This window comes from Boleophthalmus pectinirostris, unplaced genomic scaffold, assembly GCF_026225935.1.
Source record: "Boleophthalmus pectinirostris isolate CB_2022bp ecotype Guang Dong unplaced genomic scaffold, ASM2622593v1 HiC_scaffold_6, whole genome shotgun sequence".
Taxonomy (NCBI): Eukaryota; Metazoa; Chordata; class Actinopteri; order Gobiiformes; family Gobiidae; genus Boleophthalmus; species Boleophthalmus pectinirostris.
In genome coordinates, this window is record NW_026571447.1 from 22,271,115 (window position 1) to 22,290,111 (window position 18,997).

The 18,997-nt window shown below is 38.3% G+C and overlaps 1 protein-coding gene across 2 annotated transcripts in view; it reads left to right on the forward strand.

Moving 5' to 3' along the window:
- LOC110171576 (RNA-binding motif, single-stranded-interacting protein 3) overlaps window positions 1-18,997 on the forward strand; it is a 113,659-nt gene that overhangs the window by 60,715 nt on the left and 33,947 nt on the right. For both annotated transcript variants that reach the window (XM_055164154.1, XM_055164153.1), the window contains one exon: window positions 18,039-18,196. In XM_055164154.1, coding sequence (XP_055020129.1) covers window positions 18,039-18,196 — 158 coding nt within the window. The remainder of the gene's footprint in view (window positions 1-18,038; window positions 18,197-18,997) is intronic.

Sequence of the window (18,997 nt, forward strand, 5' to 3'; positions counted from 1 at the left end):
CAGCAGTAGCCAAACTGCTCCTCCACACCCAGAGAAGGAGAGAGTGGGGGAGCTAGCTTTCAAGGCGGAATATCACAAATCAAATGCTGTAACCTTTTAGTATGTCTGAGTCGGCACATGCCCACTGCAAACCAATGAGAGTGCATCTACTCCTCTCTTGTCGTTTTCTTTTTTCTCACATCTTTGTCCCTACGCCACCCCTCTGTGGCTTATTGTGCATGCCGGTCACAGCATCTAACTTTATGCATCTGAGCAAGAAAACAGAGGAGATTTATTATGATGTCTTAAGTGAGGCACCTGGCATGGCTACAGCTATACCACCATTTACGGGCACAAAAGATTTACATGCATGCATGGCTTTGCAGTTAGCGCTAAAGATAACACCAGCGGTTTTATCACACAAAAACAAATGAGTCCAGGTTTCAGGAGGGTTGACTGCTCGCATGCAAACAGTGCTGTTCAAATGGTTCCTTTCATCTCATCCTACATTTAACTCAATATATTTTATCATAATTTTATCATTAGCCTATGTAATTATACTTTCTTATGCACAACATCTCACTCACACTACAGAATAGAGATAATTTATTTTGTTTTGTTGTTATAATGATGCCTGATTGTTGCATTCATTACACTGCAAAGACCAGAGCACAGTGTTTTCTATTCATGCTTGTACTCCACGTTCACACATCTTCCCTTATAGCGACTATAATAGACTTGTAAAAAGCTATTGGACCCGTACAGCAAGTATAATCAGCTCTTGTAGAAAATTCAACTGAAAATAACCTCTAACAGTCAGCCCTAAAAGTTAAAGTTGTTAAAAAATGTTGACGCTGTCATCATTAGTGTGAAAAACATGATAATGCCTTGCTATATTTTCTCTGCTTTAGCTTCGGGTTGCAGCCAAAAATGAAAATTATAGATTATAACTTGCGCTCAGAGAATCCAATTGAGTGCCGGTGGCTGTCCTTTTACTCAGAAACATTACCGAGTGGAGAGGACAAATTGGACATTAGCTGCCATGGTCCAGCAAGTGGATAAAAACTCCTGGCTGCTTCTATGCATGTTAAGTACAGAGGTGCTTTGGTATATGCTCTTATGCATGCAATTATAATAAATCATATGTAATTGCTGTTACCGCTGCGTCGTGCTCCTGCGTGTATGTCGTTTAGCTAAAGATCCCTGATAAGGTCATAGTTAATAGAAAGACTGTTTAGTGGAGGATTCTTGAGCATTACATCCCATAAAGGTAGTTTGGCTTGAGGCACCGCTGGGAGGCAGTTAGCACTGGGTGTTCATACGACAACGTTTAAACAAGGATCCATCTCACGAGGACGCTAAATCGGCCGTATTTGGGCTTGGAGGCTTTAAGGGCCCTTATTAGCACCTAATGGCTTTATAAGAGGGGAGGCTGGGTTTGCGCAGGTGAAATGAGCAGATGAATATGAGTGGGCTGTCAGGAGGTGTCCTTGGGAGAGGATATGATGCTAATTAGGCTGCTGTTTTCTCAATGGCATTCGGGAGTCTATTTAACCTCTTGGCTCTGTGTGCGTGTGGCGTTTGACAGTGTGCACGCTACACACAGGAAACAGTTGGTTGTCCATGCATGTGCACGTGTCTATGCATATGTATGTGTGTGAATGTGTGGGCATGCACGTGTGTGGAGCTGCCCTTTCTATCTGCTGACTCAGACTGGTTTCCCCTTCGAAAAGTAAATAACCTTGGTCCACCAAGCTGTCAGCTGCCCCCTCCGTGCCCTCCTCTTCATATCAAAAGATGGGAAAAAATCTCGCTTCTCACTTCACAAAACGGACCACAAACACTACTTCAGAGTATCATGTCTCAAAGAACTTGTATCTTCAAAAAGCCACCTTCTGATCCAAAACTCGTAGCTCACACTTGCTTATAGCGTTTGCCAACACATAAATTAATTCTGATACATGCATGTTTGAGTGTAGTCTCTGTAGCACCAAGGCTAATCTTCAAGTGGGGTTAGGGTTCAAATTCACACATTTTAGGCAAAGATAATTGTGCCTGTCCATGAGGTGTATTTTAATAAACCGTTTAAATTCCAGCGCAGTCTTTTACTTTTCCTTCTCTATCTTTCTTACTGTTTCTCTTTCTCTATCTTAACTGTCCCCCGGAGGTTAATCCCAGAGGTTTCCGATTCAGATAACCATGGCAACAGGCTGGTGCTCTGGAGCTGTGGGTCGGAGGGACAGCAGCATTGATCAGCATGAAATAGTGTCAGGTGGAGCATATGCACACACACTTTTGATGGTGTTAAAGGAAGGATTCATTAAACTAGACATTTCCCTCACTTGCAGCCAAGAGAAGCACCCAGGAGGAACTGTGCTTGTTCGATCAATACATTTTAAACCAACAAATCTGCTATAGGCACTGGAGTTTAAATGGACGGTTAAGGCAACTCTATATCTTACATGGATGTGAAATATTCATGCAGCTGAAGCTTAGACTGGAATCTGTAAGCTTTACATGGGAATTATGTTGGACAGTTAGCAGCACAAGACAAACGCAATGAGTTGTGAAATATCTCAAATTATTTGGTTACATTTTATTATGTTTAATATGTGCAGATGGAATATTTAAAGGTGCACTGTGTAATTTTTGGTGGAGCGTTAACCACCTGCTTGTTTGCATGGAGAGGTTATTACTTTATAAATTAAACAAAACTATCTTCATGGAAATAAGAAAGTGACACCATCAGGCCGAAATAGAATTCAGATAAAATAGTAAAAACACTGTAATCAAATAAATACAAGACTTGCATTTACCCCCACTAGCACCTTTGAAAAACAAAACCTGAGTTGAATACAACTTTATTAGACTTCATTAGAAAGTTTCACCACATAGACTTTAGTTTCCTACTCACTTGACTTATAAAGGATTGATTTCAGCTAGAAAACTTTCGGAAGCTAAGCCTCTTGGCAAAATGTGTGCAGGGAAAATAATTTAGACTAAAGACAGTATGGGTCACTGTCCTTGAGCAACTTTAATCCCCCAAAGTGAAGCTCTACTCACTGACCCATTGGACCAATCCTCGGAGCTGGGCACCTGTGTATTTAACTGTAAAATAATAACACGCAAGTCATTTTTGTGTTTCCTCAAGTGTGACCACAAACAGCTCATACAACAGTCTATGTGAGAAATCCCTCTTAAATGCACTGTTTTTTTTACAGCGCAGATGCTCACTTGACACATCCGCACAGACACTCGACCTTGATGGAGAGATTGATGTGGAGCGAACAGAGGAGTTGATGAAAAGGGTCTTTTTATTGAAGTGTAAAAACAGGACTTTATAGCTGAGACCAGCAGAAGGTGTAGGCGGACATGCACAGCACACCTCCACCTATAGCCTACAGAACAAGCCAACGAGCTGGTGTAACTTTTAATGAGCGCTTCAAGACTCATCTGCCCTTGGAATATATGACATGCCCGTATATATTTCATAGCAATGCCATTAAGACGAGGTAGTTACACTGGAGTCATGTCACTGCGTTTTGTTACCAACTTTTGTGTCAGCTTGTTAATTTAATAGGGAAGTCAATGGTGTGTGAAAAATAAATACTGCAGAATTTAATTACTTATTTCCTCAGCGCAACATGATGTATGCACATGTACAACACTACATGAAACAATCAAGGACAAGGTCTGAAAAAAAAAGTCATCAGCGCTCCCTATTTTTTCTTTCAAAGACGGTTGTAGGGTAAATCTCCAGACTACCTAGATTTGGTCACTTTTAATTTCCCATTGTGCATGAATCAATATGTGTCTCTATGATTTAACCATAGACTGTATAAATACGTGGTCTAATGGAGTGTGACGTCAAATGAAGCTCAAGGCTAACAGTTATTGCAGGAAATTTTGAGCCGAGTTCCATATTACAAATAGGCATTTATTTACGGACAAAATAGTGAAATAAAACACCAGGATCATGTAGAGCGGGTTAATATGAACATTTTAAAACCAAAATGGCATGCCTGACAGCAGCAGTTACAGAGAGAGGGGTGACTATCTTTCAGTGTAATGTAAACTGGAGCTGGAAGCACCCCCGTGATCACTTTGTTTTTAGAACATGGCGGGTAGCAGGTTAGCTATGTCCATTTATATATACAGTCTATGGATTTAACACACTGCATGTATTATACACTACTGGACTAGGCTGACAGCTGCTAGGACAGAAGAGAATAAAATGTATTGTGTTATTGCAAGCCTTGACAGTCAAGCTATGCAATTAACTGGGTTAAGCTGCAACCTTATGTCAGCTTGTTAATTTAGCTTGTGTATCAATAGTCTGTTAAATTATGTAGGGTTTGATGCCGTTGTATTATTGTATATTTCCTCCTGCCTCTTCATACATGTAGGGCACAATTAGATAAAACAATGCTGACTGTTTCAAAGTGAGAGACATATTGTGATTCTTGTGTCTGAGCTAGAGCTTTAACTTTTAATCACTACAGTGCCAAGAACGCAGACCTACTCCTCCCATACACTTTAAAAAGAACTTCTTTTTTAATTTTGCTGTTTCCTTTTAATTTGTTTTCTCCCTGGCTCTGGCTCTTAACTTCATTTCCCAGTGATTTGTCTGAGGATGAGCCACATGCCATTAGGAAGCCAGGGAGAAGCCGGATGCTAGGGAAAAAACATTCAATAAGTTTGTCTAAAAAACTTTCTTTATTAATTTTCTCTTCTCTTATCCGAGAAAGTGCTTCCTCCCAGATAATCCACCGTGCCTTCTGTTTTATTGCATTTTTCTAATGAAATGCTCTGATGCAGACAGACAATCAACGAGCAATTCAGGCAAAGTGCACAAGACTGAGGGAGCATGGAGCCTTGTAGGAGCACAGCTGCACTTGTTTTGAAGATGTTTAAATGCTGGAGGGGGCTTTGAAGACCTAAAACTTGTATATTTGCTTATATTTACTGGTGAAAAATATCTTCAACATAAGAAAGGAGCTGCTTTTGTCAGTTCCATTGTGCTATAGGAGCCACATTGAAAACAAGTATTTGTCATATGCACATTTAAACACTTAAGGTGCACTGTGAAACCTTTGTGGTGGAGGGTTTTCCACTTGCTTGTCTCCATGGAGATGATATTGCTTTGCCTTGAATGTTCCATAGTATGACATTAAACTTTGAATACAATTGAATACAATTACATGTGCTTTTATTGCTCATAAGTTCAACAAAAAAACATGCGTTCATACTGTAAGTAGGGTAACATCTCCACAGATCTGACCTGTAATTTGGCCTGAGGGTGTTACTTGCTTGTTACCATGGAAATAGATATGCTTAATGTCATAGCAATAACATTCCTATGGAGACAAGCTAGTGGCAGACCCTCCACAAAAGTTACTCAGTGCACCTTTAAGATTTTGATTTCTTAGCATTACCTGCATATTAGTAAGCTCAGTTAATTTAACACAAATAATATTCATGGGTGATATTTTTTTTACCCTTTTTACAGAAAAAACCTGTAACTTAATAATTTTTTCAACATCAAATAGCAGAGTAGGTCCCACTTATTTCTATCTAAGCATAGACGTGCTGGTTTCAGTGTAATCAATGGAATCTCTAAAGACGAAAAAGAATCTTTTAATTACCTACAGTGAATGAAAACACTTTAAATAGCAGCCTGTCAGTGTCACCTCTTCAGACCAGAGGAAGAAAAATGAATGAACAAATGAAAGCAATCATGGTACCAATATGGCCAGAATGTAGATACTTGAGTTGATTGGTTGTTCTTTCTGATACAGTAATAGCATAGTAGAAAAGAAATGGCAGGGTAAGCCTGTCATGATAAATACTATATTGATTTATCGTTCAATATACAATATGTTAGATGGAACAATATATTTCTATCTTCATTATATATACTAACTACTTAATTGTTGCATTCTGTTACTTATGTATTGCAGTTAAAATTTTTAACAATATTTAACAATATTATTATACATTTAAAATGTTGAACTATTTTGGGCATATTTATGCTTTGTGGTTTGGTTTCAGTATCATCATGGCAAGGGAGAGAAATCAGTTTGTCGACTGGACAGAAATTTTGTTTGGTCAAATACGTTTTCGCAGCTCACCCGACCATGGTATAGAATAACCAACCATGTTTATGCTAATTAGATCTCACAATCAGTACAGGTCAATAGGCCTAGCTAACGAACAGAAACTGTAAACAAGTAGGTGTGTTAGTTTCATAGTAGTTAGTTAGCTGCAGACAGATATAAGGAAGTGTCCACCAGCATTCTGACCAGAACTGAAGACACAGCTTGGATGAGCTGCGAAACATATTCGACCGAACAAAATTACGGTCCAGTCGACCAACTGATTTCTGTCCCTTGCCATGGATTCTACCTGGACGACTGAGAGATTTTTCACACATTTCAGTATTATCGTTTATATTTACTTGAACACTTAAAATTTTGTTGCCGTGATAGACCTAAAGGAGGGATAAAAGCATTTTCCTGCTGTTTCTGCATTACAGTCAATAAAATGCTAAGCACATGTCCTAGTAATTGACTAGGATTTGAATTTAATTGTTTATGTAATTATTATTTATTTGATCTTTAACAAGTGTGGAAAAAAGCAAGCAGCTAAGTAAGTAAGAAGTCTTCATATTGGATTTGGATTATTCTTTTACCATGAATCTAAGTAGGTAGGCATATGTGTTCTTATTTCAGTATATTTACCATGGCATCCATCTGATTACCATACTTCTATCGTGCCATGAAGTCTAGTGCTACCGGACTGTCTACAAATTCCCTTTGCCTTTTTGGTTGGATGTCTTCTGACTGCACCTGTTGAGTTGGAGCCATCTTCCTGCCATGATTTGAGCCTCTATAAATCATTCAGAAGGAGGATTTCCCAGTAGTTCCCTCTCCCCTCGAGCAGACACACTGACACCGGCTGACGAGGCCTTAGATGACACCAAGTTACATTTATCAGACCAGAACATCACTATTTCCAAGTCTCTCTGTTCGCAAAATGTTTTACTCTACTCTTGTGGCTGTTGTTGTTATTCTTCGCTATACACTATCTCTGGATGGATTGCACTATTAAATCCGTGACAGTTTCTTTGGTCAACATTTCAAAGAACACCTTTTGGATTGTTTCTGTTTTTTATTGACAATTTTGTGAGGAAAAGAAAGAAAACAGCCTCAAGGGACAGGCCTGTAGGTTCTTGTGGCTTAAATGTGTCCATAACTTTATTTAAGAGTGGTCCCTACTTTGTCCTGTTCACAGTGTCTTTGGGAAAGACACTAACTATCATTTTTTAATTCCAGCGGCTGTCAGGTGTTTTACTATTACGTGTCAGAGTGGTTCATTTTTCAGCAGGGACACGGAAATGATGAATGGCCTCATGTTTGGGCAGATCAAAACCTGCAGGGCTGACATTGAAACTCTCAGTCTGGTCCCCTCACATCTGTAGCTCATGGCTAAGTATCAGATCATAACTTGTTTCAAACACCATCATGTACCAGATATCAAGGAGTCAGTTCAATTGGCTATTTCATTATTTACTATTCATCTTCAGCCATTGATGTGGTACTTGTGATGTTTGTAATGAGTGTAAATAGACACAGATGCTTGTCATGGGTGAATGCTTATTACACCGGAGAGGCCACACTGAGTTTTTATTGCGTCAGACCAAGTTCAAATCAAGTCTTAACCAAGGGGGGCAGCTTAAATTTATTTCTACTTTGAACCCCAGTAGCTGTTACTATGTGTTTCAAACCAGGACTAAACGTTCATTCTAAGCATTTATTTATTCTTTGACAATACAATATTCTGAATCATTTATTACAGGAACAGGAAGTACTGTAGCCCTGAAATATGATTACTTTTCTTTACTGAACATAACTTTTGTTTGGATATTGTATAAAAAAAACTGTAGTTGTGCATTGGAAGCTACCATGAAAAGCGTAAACCCTTCTGAAATGCAAAATGATTGGGAAGTCAATTTTGTAACTCTTGCAACTTGGAACATCCAAGGAACATGAATGCAGCATTATGCATTGATTATTGAAAGAGGGCTGTGGAGATTGCATTTTGAGAGCTTGAGCAATTGTACTTGAGTGAAAAGCTTTTTATATTGATTGGTTCATCTGAAAAATTAGGCTCTGAATTTCTCATGGCACTGGTGGAGAGCTTTAGTGCGAGTGAGTAGTGGGAAAAAATTGCAGTCAATTTGAACTATTGAGTTGATAAGATTCCTAGAAATAAAGATTGGCAAGTTTTTTGTCTTCTCTATGAGGCAATGCATGGGGAATTTTCAGCCCAGGAAAAGCAATGGAATTCTTTATTGACCTTTAACAAATTGTTGCATTCTCACAGTTTGGCTTTCAGTTTTTTCCGCACACTTAGGAACATATTGAAATCCCTCACGCATGCATGTCTGTTAGTGGCAGGTGCATGGAGTGGGGAAAATGTGTTCTTTTGTCTTCTTTTTTTTTTCTCTTTCTCTTCTTTGTGTGTGAACGCGCGCCTTTGGGTGGGAACGCGCGCCTTTGGGTGGGGGCCGAGATCATCCGTCTACATTCCAGGTAATTAGGCCGGCCAACAGCTGAGTCCCATTAGCCTTGATTACAGCATTGAGAAGAAGAAGACGAGGAGGCGAGCGGAGCCTGGAGCACACCGTCCTCGTGCTCTGGGCTCGCGCGCTTTATGGACTCACTACAACTTGGCACTGTCTGGATCTTGACATTGTATCCTAAGGGGGGCTATATTATTAGGACATCTGTTTGTTTGTTTTTTATTGTATAGATTGGCTAGATTTTAACATGATGAGGATGATACATTTGATTTATATAGCCTTGTTAGTGTTAGGAGATCGGGACTACAGGTGGAAATTAACAGCACACCTGGTACAATGCATTTCTACTGTGAATTAACTCTTTGTTCATACTTTATTAAGGCTAATTAGGTGTATTTATTGTAAGTGTTACCAGGAAACTCATAGAAGCTTAACATTGCATTATTCAGTCATTCCCCACACTCACGCAAAACCACTGTGACCTCAGCTGCCCTAGGGCCGCCTGACAGGGGATGTGGCTGCCGAGGCGGCTGAATGATCTTGCTCAAGAACACACTTTCTTTCTATGACCTCTTATATAAAACTGAGATTTTATATCGTATTACTTATTTTTCTATTTTATTTTGACTTGACTTGACTATGTCTTATCTGACAGCTGCCTCTTGCTATCTTTTTTGCTACTATTTAGAAATCATTATTACCATTTATTAGGGTTGTGCAAAAATATTGAAATGTTGATATATCGTATCGTTTAATGTGATGCTACAGTATCAATATCGTGGGCTGCTGTATCGATGTATCGCCAAGAGTATTTTTTTGTATATTTTACTCAATTATTTTATTACAGCACTACAGTTTTGTTGTTTGTTTAGTGGAAGGAAACACATTTATGTAACACATTTGACATTTTCACAGTTTTGAGGATTAAAATGGTCATGTTTCTTATTCACTTTGCACAAGAAGTGATTTATTAAAGACTTTTAGTGTCACAGTCACGATTTAGCCTTTATTTTTATTGAACCGTATCGAATTGATTTGAAATATATCGTATCAAATCGAAAGTGCACTGTATCGTGATATGTATCGTATCATGGTCTATGTATCGAAGTATGTATCGTATCGGCAACTTCTGAATGATACCCAGCCCTACCATTTATATTTTTTACTCTTTGTTATTATATTATATTGTGATGTGTGAGCTACTGTATCCAAATAATTTCCCTTGTGCATCAATAAAGTTTGTCTAAGTCTAAGAACACATTGAGAGTCTGCACTCGCTGGAGCTGGGATAGAGCCACCAACTTTACAGTGATGAACCCCATGCCACTGCTCGGCGACATATTTCTGTATGGGCATAGTTGTACAAAGAACAGCTAAATAGGAACCTTGTTTATGCATATTTCATAAGTCATGAAAAATCGAGGACTTCAGTGTTTTGTGTATTACTTTTTCTTTTTTTTTGGCTTTACAAACAATTTCACAAAATGAGTAAGTGGCACCAATCATTTTCATCAGTTTTCTTATTGAAGAGCAGCAAAATGCTTACTCCTGGGTTTGCTAAACAAAAAAGCACATTTGTGTATTTTGTGTGCACAGATAAAAGTGTCATTATGGAGCCTTTTTGCATATTTAAACCACTGTGGAACATTGGTTGGTTTGACAGTGTAGGGAATGAATGATTGCTTTTTAGTGTTGAACCTGCCCATTGTCTGGGAGTGTATAATAAAAATGAATAGTTTTACAGTTACCCATGCATGAACAGATCTTTTAAGCACACTATTTGAGTATCTCTGGCTGCCCTCTGACCATTGCTGATGTCATATTGTTTTATATGAATTAATCACTTGCTCGTCTCTCTCTGCTTGTATGTGACAGTACAATGCTCCTCCCTGTGTCCAGACCAGCAGCTCTTTGGTTGTGTCTGCTGTGAATCTGGATGACCCTCCTTTATGGTGTCTATGTCCCAGGATTTGGTGATTGATTCCAGGCATAGACGGTTGGCAGACTAGCGAGGCAGCAGCGTGCACTCTGCTGTGGCTCTGCAATGAATTATGGGCCTTTTAGCTCATACTGTAGCAAGAGAGCCAGCGTTAAAAGTGGAAATCTAGACTCAAATGAAGAAAAATGTCATGTTAAGAGTGCAATAGTGAACAACAAAGAAGATAAGCTCCCAGAAAATGAGCACATGCAAATGAATGACTGAGTTGAGTAATGGTATAGCGTGTGCGTGCTTAAAAAGATTGGAGAATTGCATGTGTATGTGTCGCGATTATCCAGAAAGGCCATACTTGATGCTACAAATGACTCAGGCAGAGTGGAGACGCCGCCAGTGTTGGAAGCCAGAGGGAGGGAATATTCTTTGCAGTCACGAAAATTGAATTAAATACAGAAAATCAGTCACTTGCTCAGTCAAGTGTAAGGTTTTTTGTGTTGATTGTCAAGGTTCTGGTGCCATTTTTCAGTCGATTCAAATGCAAAGAGGCATAAAACGTTGCGTTGATTATGTGAACTGGTGTCACTATTGGCTGATTCTCCTTTCAAATGTGGTACGGTATTATTTGCCTTTTTTGAGCTACTGTCTCTTAAGTATAAATTGCATTTGCCTACATTTTTAATGCTGATAATCTAAAGTTGTTTATTTGGAACTGAAGTTAATTAGGTTGTCAAAAAAGATGACGCTGTCTATAAAAACTGATACGGAAACTAAATTTTTAACTCTATTATTGACACTAAAGAAATCATGAAATATGTCACAATATTTGGCTTTTGTCATTTTTATGAATAGTTTAGAATGGTCTTGATCTATATCAGATTAAATTAGATTTTATTTTATTGTCATTGTACAAAATACAACAGAACTGATACAGCAAAACTAAAGCAGTAAAAACGAATAAATATAAACACATTCTCACATCTATTCCAATAAAAACACATAATAGTAGTAGTATTGAAGAAACTGCAATCATTTTATGTTGTAAAGCACTCTTTATTGTCTGAAAATAATTGTGCTTGAATTCCTCATTGTGGTATTGACATTGTTGGTATTGAACTGAATAAAATGAATGTGAAATTTCATAACCACACAATTTTAAGCATTACTCAAAAGAGTCCATGGTTTCTGATAGCTTTAATTATAAAATCATGTCTACACCAGGCCAACACTTCTGTTTTTCTCAGACTGACTGAAGAATGAGATCACCCATGTGTAGTGTGGACTGCAGTGGACCTCAGCCTTCACAAAGATAGAAAGAACTGTATATCTCCAGGGCTAATGAAACCCCAGGGATCCAGGGTTTAGGCTTCATAAAGTATTTATGTTCTGTTCATTAAGTATTGATTAAGCCGTTAGAGAGCGCTTAGACACCCAGACAATCATTATGAAAGATTACAAGTTGAGAAGGAGCAAGGCAGCGGGGGCAGGAACTGAACAAAACAAGGCTACTGAAAGGCTAAAACACACAATTGAGACATTGAGGAAAAGAGAAGAGAAAAGGGAGAACTTGGCTCGTGAAATATTAATGAAGCATCCAGATATCATTTTAGACAGGCAGAAGATTAGGCACTAATCCTTGCAAGAGCTAGAGAGGCAAATAAGGGGAGAATGGAGGCAAGGGTGGGAATGTAGAGTGTAGGAAGTCAAGAAAAGAGAGGAGGAAGTGTCTGAAGGAGGTCAATGGAGGAAAAGAATAGGTGGATTTAAATGGGGAAATGAGAGGGATTACAAGTGAAAAAGGACACAATATTGAGTGCAAGGCAAGACTTAAACTTTCTAACCAAGTGTTTTCAAAAGTATTTTATGTATTCCTGCAGAGGGTTGTGAGGAGCGTAATTTATCATTTCGCATGTCAAGTGTTTCTATTTCAAATGCAAGTGGCGATGCTATAGAAATGTCATATTCAAGTGGCATCAAATGCACTTGATACATTTCCTTTTTCCCATTATAATGACTTACACGAGAGGCTACAAACTAGATTACTTCTTATTTTTGGCCAGCTGAATGGAAAGTTTCAATGCAGTATTTTATTCTAAATTAAAATTGATTTTTTCAAGGTCACCTAACATGTTCATACTTATCTGCTCTCAAGTGCTGCATGTTATAATGGAATAAATTATATATTGTATGTATTTATTTACTTATATTTATTTTAGATAAAATTAATTTCTCTCGTATTTACAGTACAACAAAATACAGTTTAGTATCTAACTGGAAGTGCATTGAATCAAGTACTAGATAACAATGTACATTCTATATAAGCTTGTTATATTATACGTAACATTAACTTTAACTATTTATAACTATAGTGCAGATTAAGGTGTATTTATTCATTTATTTCATATAACCCATAGATTTTATTAGACACGACAGTAAGTATCAACTGAGAGAGAATGGAGAGAATTGGTAAACTGTCAGAGTCCAGTTTCAGATTCACAACACTGAATGAAAATAGTAGCCCCATAGCCATGTACATGCATGTCGATTATGTTTAACCTTCGTTCCCTCCAGTTCTCCAGCAGGTGTCAATGCATTGCAAGGCTAACCAGGAAGCAACAAGAGGCAAGAGTCCTGCTATAATGATGCAGCAATGAGGTCTAATGAGGCTGAAAAGGCAGAGTGACTGGCTGGCAGGCAGACAGGCACTACACAGGCAGGGTGTGTGGAATGGGCTCCAGCTCACGGCAGATGTTACAGAGAGAGTAGCAGACAAAAGGGCAGAGAAACACAGAGAAACAAGTCCTGCGTCATTTGCAACATGCAGAGGAGAAGTAACTTTGAGCAAACATCAACAAAGTCAGACAGAGTTCACTCATGGCGTCAAAACTTCTCATGGCTAATGTTCTTGTGCATGTGCTTTCACTGAGTGGCAGGGATGATGTCGTCTGGGTTTGGTTTGCTTTTATATGGTCAAACTTTTGTTGGAAAATAATTTGGCAGTGGTAATTCTTGGTAACTGGTGTGAGAAGTTGGTCTAGATATGTTAAATGGACACTAATACTGTAATTATTTTTTTTATATTTTATATAAGTTGTGCTATTTTCTGGTCTATGCTATAATGTCATCACAAACATACCTGTTGTTGAGTTTGAGTTGAGTTTTGAGTGTTTTTTTCCATTCACACGTTTATCACATAAATCCTGCATATTTAGGCTGAGTTCGTCTCTCAAATTGAAAACACTCCATCACACTTTGTGATGTGATGTGGTAATACAAGAAGTGCTCCACTGTGTTTTCAAACTGCATAAACCTTAATTAGAATCAATTGGATGATTTTAGATGTGGAATTGCCAATCTCTACTGAACAAAAGGTAAAAGGTAGCAATTCATTTGAAAACTACTACTACATGACATCACAAGGTGGAACAGAGCATTTTGAGTTTTGGAGATAGAGTCAGATTAATAATAAGGGATTACTGTCAATTTGTGAATGAAACAAAACACAACTCTGGGTTTGTTTGTTTTTTTGTTTTTTGTTTTTGAGGAGGGAATAGCATTATAATGTGTCTTAAAGCTCACAAGAGTCAGTTTTGCATAGCCTTTATTGGAGCTTTATAGAAAACATTTATTTCACTTGAATTTCTTCTTTTTCACTTCTTCTTGAATCATTTTGGAGTGACGGATCTACACAGTTCACTATTTCTGATAACTCTACCCATCTTGATTTCACCAGATTGGCACAATATGATGATTGAGAGAATAGAAAGACAAACCCAGTTGCAGCATTTCATAAATTTTGAGCCCAAGAAGCAGAAAGACAATGCAGACCTCCATTAATCAAACAATAAACCTCAGCTGGAGAGATGAATGCATTCAAGTCTGCATTCAGTCCTCTTGTTACAGCCTCTGGTATGGAAATGTGCTTGGAAACAAAACAGCTGACCCACTTTTTTGCAGAAATTGGGCAACACACTGTGAGATTTTGTTTGAGACATATTGTCTTTGGATGAAAATTGTTTGAAACCGCATTGGCCATTGGAGAAGGAAATCCACCGTTTTATAGTGTAATCTTTTTACAACTCGCAAAGAACATGAAATATTGTCCGCTTTGCTCCAGTATAATATAAGCGTACTGTAGTTTATGATGTTCACAATACAAGCCAACACTAACAAACCACTACTCGTAAGTACAATTGTTAGATACAAAGATTTACACAAGATTTCTGGTAATTTGCTTTCCAAAACTACCAAATAGTAAATTATTTGAAGCCTGTCTGGACTAAAGGCTGTATATGAGAAACATTGGGTTGGTATTTTCTAAAGTACGACCAGTAGATCAATAGCAGACCCCGCAGCTGTTACCTGTGAATGCACACCTTTGATGCTGTTGCCAGTGTGTGTCTCAGCTTACATAATGCACACACACAAACGCACAAAAGTGTAAAAATAACCTCTAGGAACTACATTTATACATATAGCTGGTCTGTGTAGGAGGGAGTCATGTCACTGGTCTGTCTGCTGTTGGACACAAGTTAAAGGGCCTATATTATGCTATTTTCTGATCTATGTTATAAAGGCATTTCCTCATCAAAAACATACCTGATGTGTTTTGTTTCACTCATATGCACACTTAGGCTGAGTTCTGTTCTCAAACAGAAAATACTTTGTTCTACCTTGTGATGTCATGCAGTAATACAGGAAGTGCTCCACTGTGATTTTAAACTCCATACACCTTTACTACAATCATTTGGATGATTTCAGCCCTGGAATTGCCAATCGTTACTGAACTAAAAGTAAAATGTAGCTTGAAAACCACCACTTCATGACATAGAACAGAGCATTTTGAGCTTTGGAGATGTCGATAGACTAATAATAACGGATTACTCGAAACATGCAAGAAACAAAGCACAACTCCGGGTATGTTTTTGATGCGGTAACAGTGGCTAAAAGCTCACTAGAATCTATTTTGTGTAATATAGGACTTTTAATAATCATTATAATTAGAGCCCGACCGATATGGATTTTGCTGTGGCCGATATGAAACCAATATAATGGGAGTTGGAGCTGCCGATAGCCGATATATTTAGTGATGTAAAAATTCACTGTAAATGTTGAATTGTTTAAAAAACTTAGGTTTGGCTCTGGTGGATTTTAAATTGGGTTTATTTAGGCAACATTTATTGTTATTCTGCCTCTTTACATCATATTTACAGACAGTAGGTTGGTTTAATGGCATTTTTGCATCACATTCTAGACACTAGTGATGGGGATTCCAGTTCTTTTTAGAGAACCGGCTCTTTTGGCTCGGCTCACTAAAAGCTGCTGGTTCTTTTTGCTCCCAAGCGGCTCTTCAGATTGTTTTGTTGCAAGCAGGACTAAAGCACGTCTAAAGCAGGACTGAAAAAGGACTAAACCGGGACTTATTTATTTTATGCTAAACTACAGCCAAATATGCTCCTTTTTTTTATCCTATGCACACGCAAATTTCTCAAAGTTTCGTTTTCAGCCGCTGCCGCTGTCAAACTACCACGAGTCTGCACACGGCGTGAAGAGAAAAAAAGTGAGAGAAAGAGAAAACACGACTCCCAGTAAGGATCAGGCTCCCGTCGTTCGCTTCAAAGAGTCGGCTCTAAGAGTCATTTCGTTCGCGACCGACCCATAACTAGTAAAGAAACAATCGCTATTAGCCTTTAGCCGTAAATACGTGCGCGCCGCGGTAATTAATTATATGCGCAAATGTCATAATTCACACCTCTATTCACAGCTCATTTACATGTCAATGCAGGTCCAGTAGCAAATATACGGCCAATACAGTCACTTTACAATAGGCCAATAGAAAACAGTCTGTTTATGTGCGGGAGCTACAGCAGCTAACCCATAACTAATGACCAAAACTAGCTTCAAAGTCGACATATTTCCAACACTCACCGCTCACACAGGCTCCTCCTCACATCACAAGTCTGCACTAATAAATGTCCTTTTAATCCAGACTCAAACCGATTGTCCGTAAAAAGAAAATAATCTCAGTGTTGCGCACGGCTGCGGGTGTAAACAAACACACGTGAATGACACGACTCTGTGGTGTGTTCAGGGACAGTACGGACACACACAGACAAATGACTCCGTAGATAAATACTGATGCGGAGCCACATATTAGGACATTTATCTGTCTGTAAATTGGATTAAATGAACAGAATGTAGAGAGTCTAAGATTTTTAACGATGTATCACATGCCCGCGTGAAATATCGGCCCCTATCAGCAAGCATATCGGCCGATAGTCGATATGCCTCCAGGTGCCCATATCAGCCGATAATATCAGCCAACCGATATATCGGTCGGGCTCTAATTATAATAAGGGATCCTTAACAACAAATTACCATTAATTGATGAAACTTAAATTATTCTAATCATGATAGGTTTCAATGTGTAGAACACTCTCTCCTTGGGAAATGCACTTTTTTCTAGTTTGTGTCTTTATTTAATATCTTTTTTACAGTTACATTAGGGAAAGTCATAAAGTAAGTCAACAATCTAGCACAGACAATGTTGAACCTTTTCAAAATAAGCATAGCTGACTCTATAATGACCCTCACTATACAAACCCTATTCAAGCGTTCATAGAATGAAATAGAGAAGAGGCAATCAACCCATAAACCACTATTTCTTCAGTCAACCATGTGCTGAATGTATTGTTTTCACTGTGTTTATTCAGGCAAAAGTCGGAGCCATGCTGGTAAAGTAAACAATATTAAACAGATCACTGATTTGCACATAAAAACCCACCAGACATCTAAGACAGTACTCTGGAATACACAGTTGAAAGTCCATAGAATATATGTTGTGTTCAAAGTATCTTTTAAAATCAAGGATGTATTATTTTAAAAGTGAAAGGAAAAATTAGGATTTGCCCTATTCATGTTTTTAGTATCAGCACCATTGCCATAGAATGTAACCATTAACACTAAATATGATTTTTGAATGTTTAAATGCCCACAATTGTCACCTATAACTTTATATGAATATGCATATCTGCCATCCAGATTAAATCAATACACGAATAACAGCAGGAAATGAATGTGTTTTGTGAGTTTGAATGCACTGTAAATACTATAGATATATTTTGGCACAGAAATTACATAAATCAAAGTTGTTAATGCAGATGTATTCGAAGTGATATCTTTTTCCAGGGGCAAAGACGTTTTTCTGCTAACATCTTCTATAGATCCTGAGGGAGCTTTCTTGTTGCTTTAGGGGGTTTAAGCATTAACTTTCTTTTCATTAAACTCATCCGCACTGAGGAGATTGCCATAAATATAGCACAGGCATATGGCTGCATTAACCTTTAATGTATCCACTACCAAAATAGCTTAAATTGCATTTTATTCCTTCTTTGTTCAACCTTAAAAGTCACATCGCTCTCTTGGGTCTTTTGGGTACAATTAGGCATGACTGTATTTATATTGGCAATTATCTGGTTAAGTTTGTTTCTTTAAGGTTGAGCGCGACTATTTACCTTATTCCTATTTGTGTGTCTCCCATAGCAACAAGAGCAAGACCCCACAAACCTGTACATCTCAAACCTGCCTGTGTCCATGGATGAGCAGGAGCTGGAGAACATGCTGAAGCCTTTTGGTCATGTGATCTCTACGCGAATACTCCGAGACGCCAACGGTCTCAGCAGAGGGGTCGGCTTTGCAAGGTAAACTACACAGAGAATCACATAAGCATGTGTGGGAATAGAGATTAGACATTATAATAATTGTTTGATTATGGGCCAACAACATTTAAATCAAGCACTTGGGATTTAATATCCATTCATATTTTGTTAAATATCAGTAATAAGATCAGTTGCATGCATAAAATGTAACTGAAAAAAATGTCATAAATATTTTTATTCCGCTAATGTGGGTAATTTAGAGTCAAAATGTGCATGACTAAATATGAATAATTAACTGACAAGAGTCTCGTGTTAGAAATAAAGAAATACAAGTTTCTGTTAACTCCTTCTAGTTTGGTGAAAATAGGAGGGTTGCCTAAAACATAAAGATAATGCCAAGCCTACACACAAATCACTGCATATTTACGTATTTTTAATCTCCCATCCGTCCTATTATCATAACACAGCTGTTTAAAGCTCTATCTCAGTGCACAAAACAGTTTAAAAATAAGTGACCAACTCCCATAGAGGCTGCCCTTTACATTTTAGTTACCAAAATAGTCTCGTCCCGGCGGTCATACTCAGCCAGACTTTAACCTGTAATAAAAGCGTTCCACATTGCTGTACCCTTGGCCTGCTTTTTCTGCTCGGTTGGTGTGGTCCTCTCAGTTACAGCTGAGTGTGCCAGTGATTAGGATGCAGGGCTGCTACATTCAGGGTCACTGCTTGTGTTAGGAGAGCACCCAGACCCACACGCCTCCTCCACAAAGCCTCCGTCCTGTCACCATTTGTCTCTCCAACACACGCATTCGCCGGCTTCTCCCGCGCCAAGCAGGCAATTAG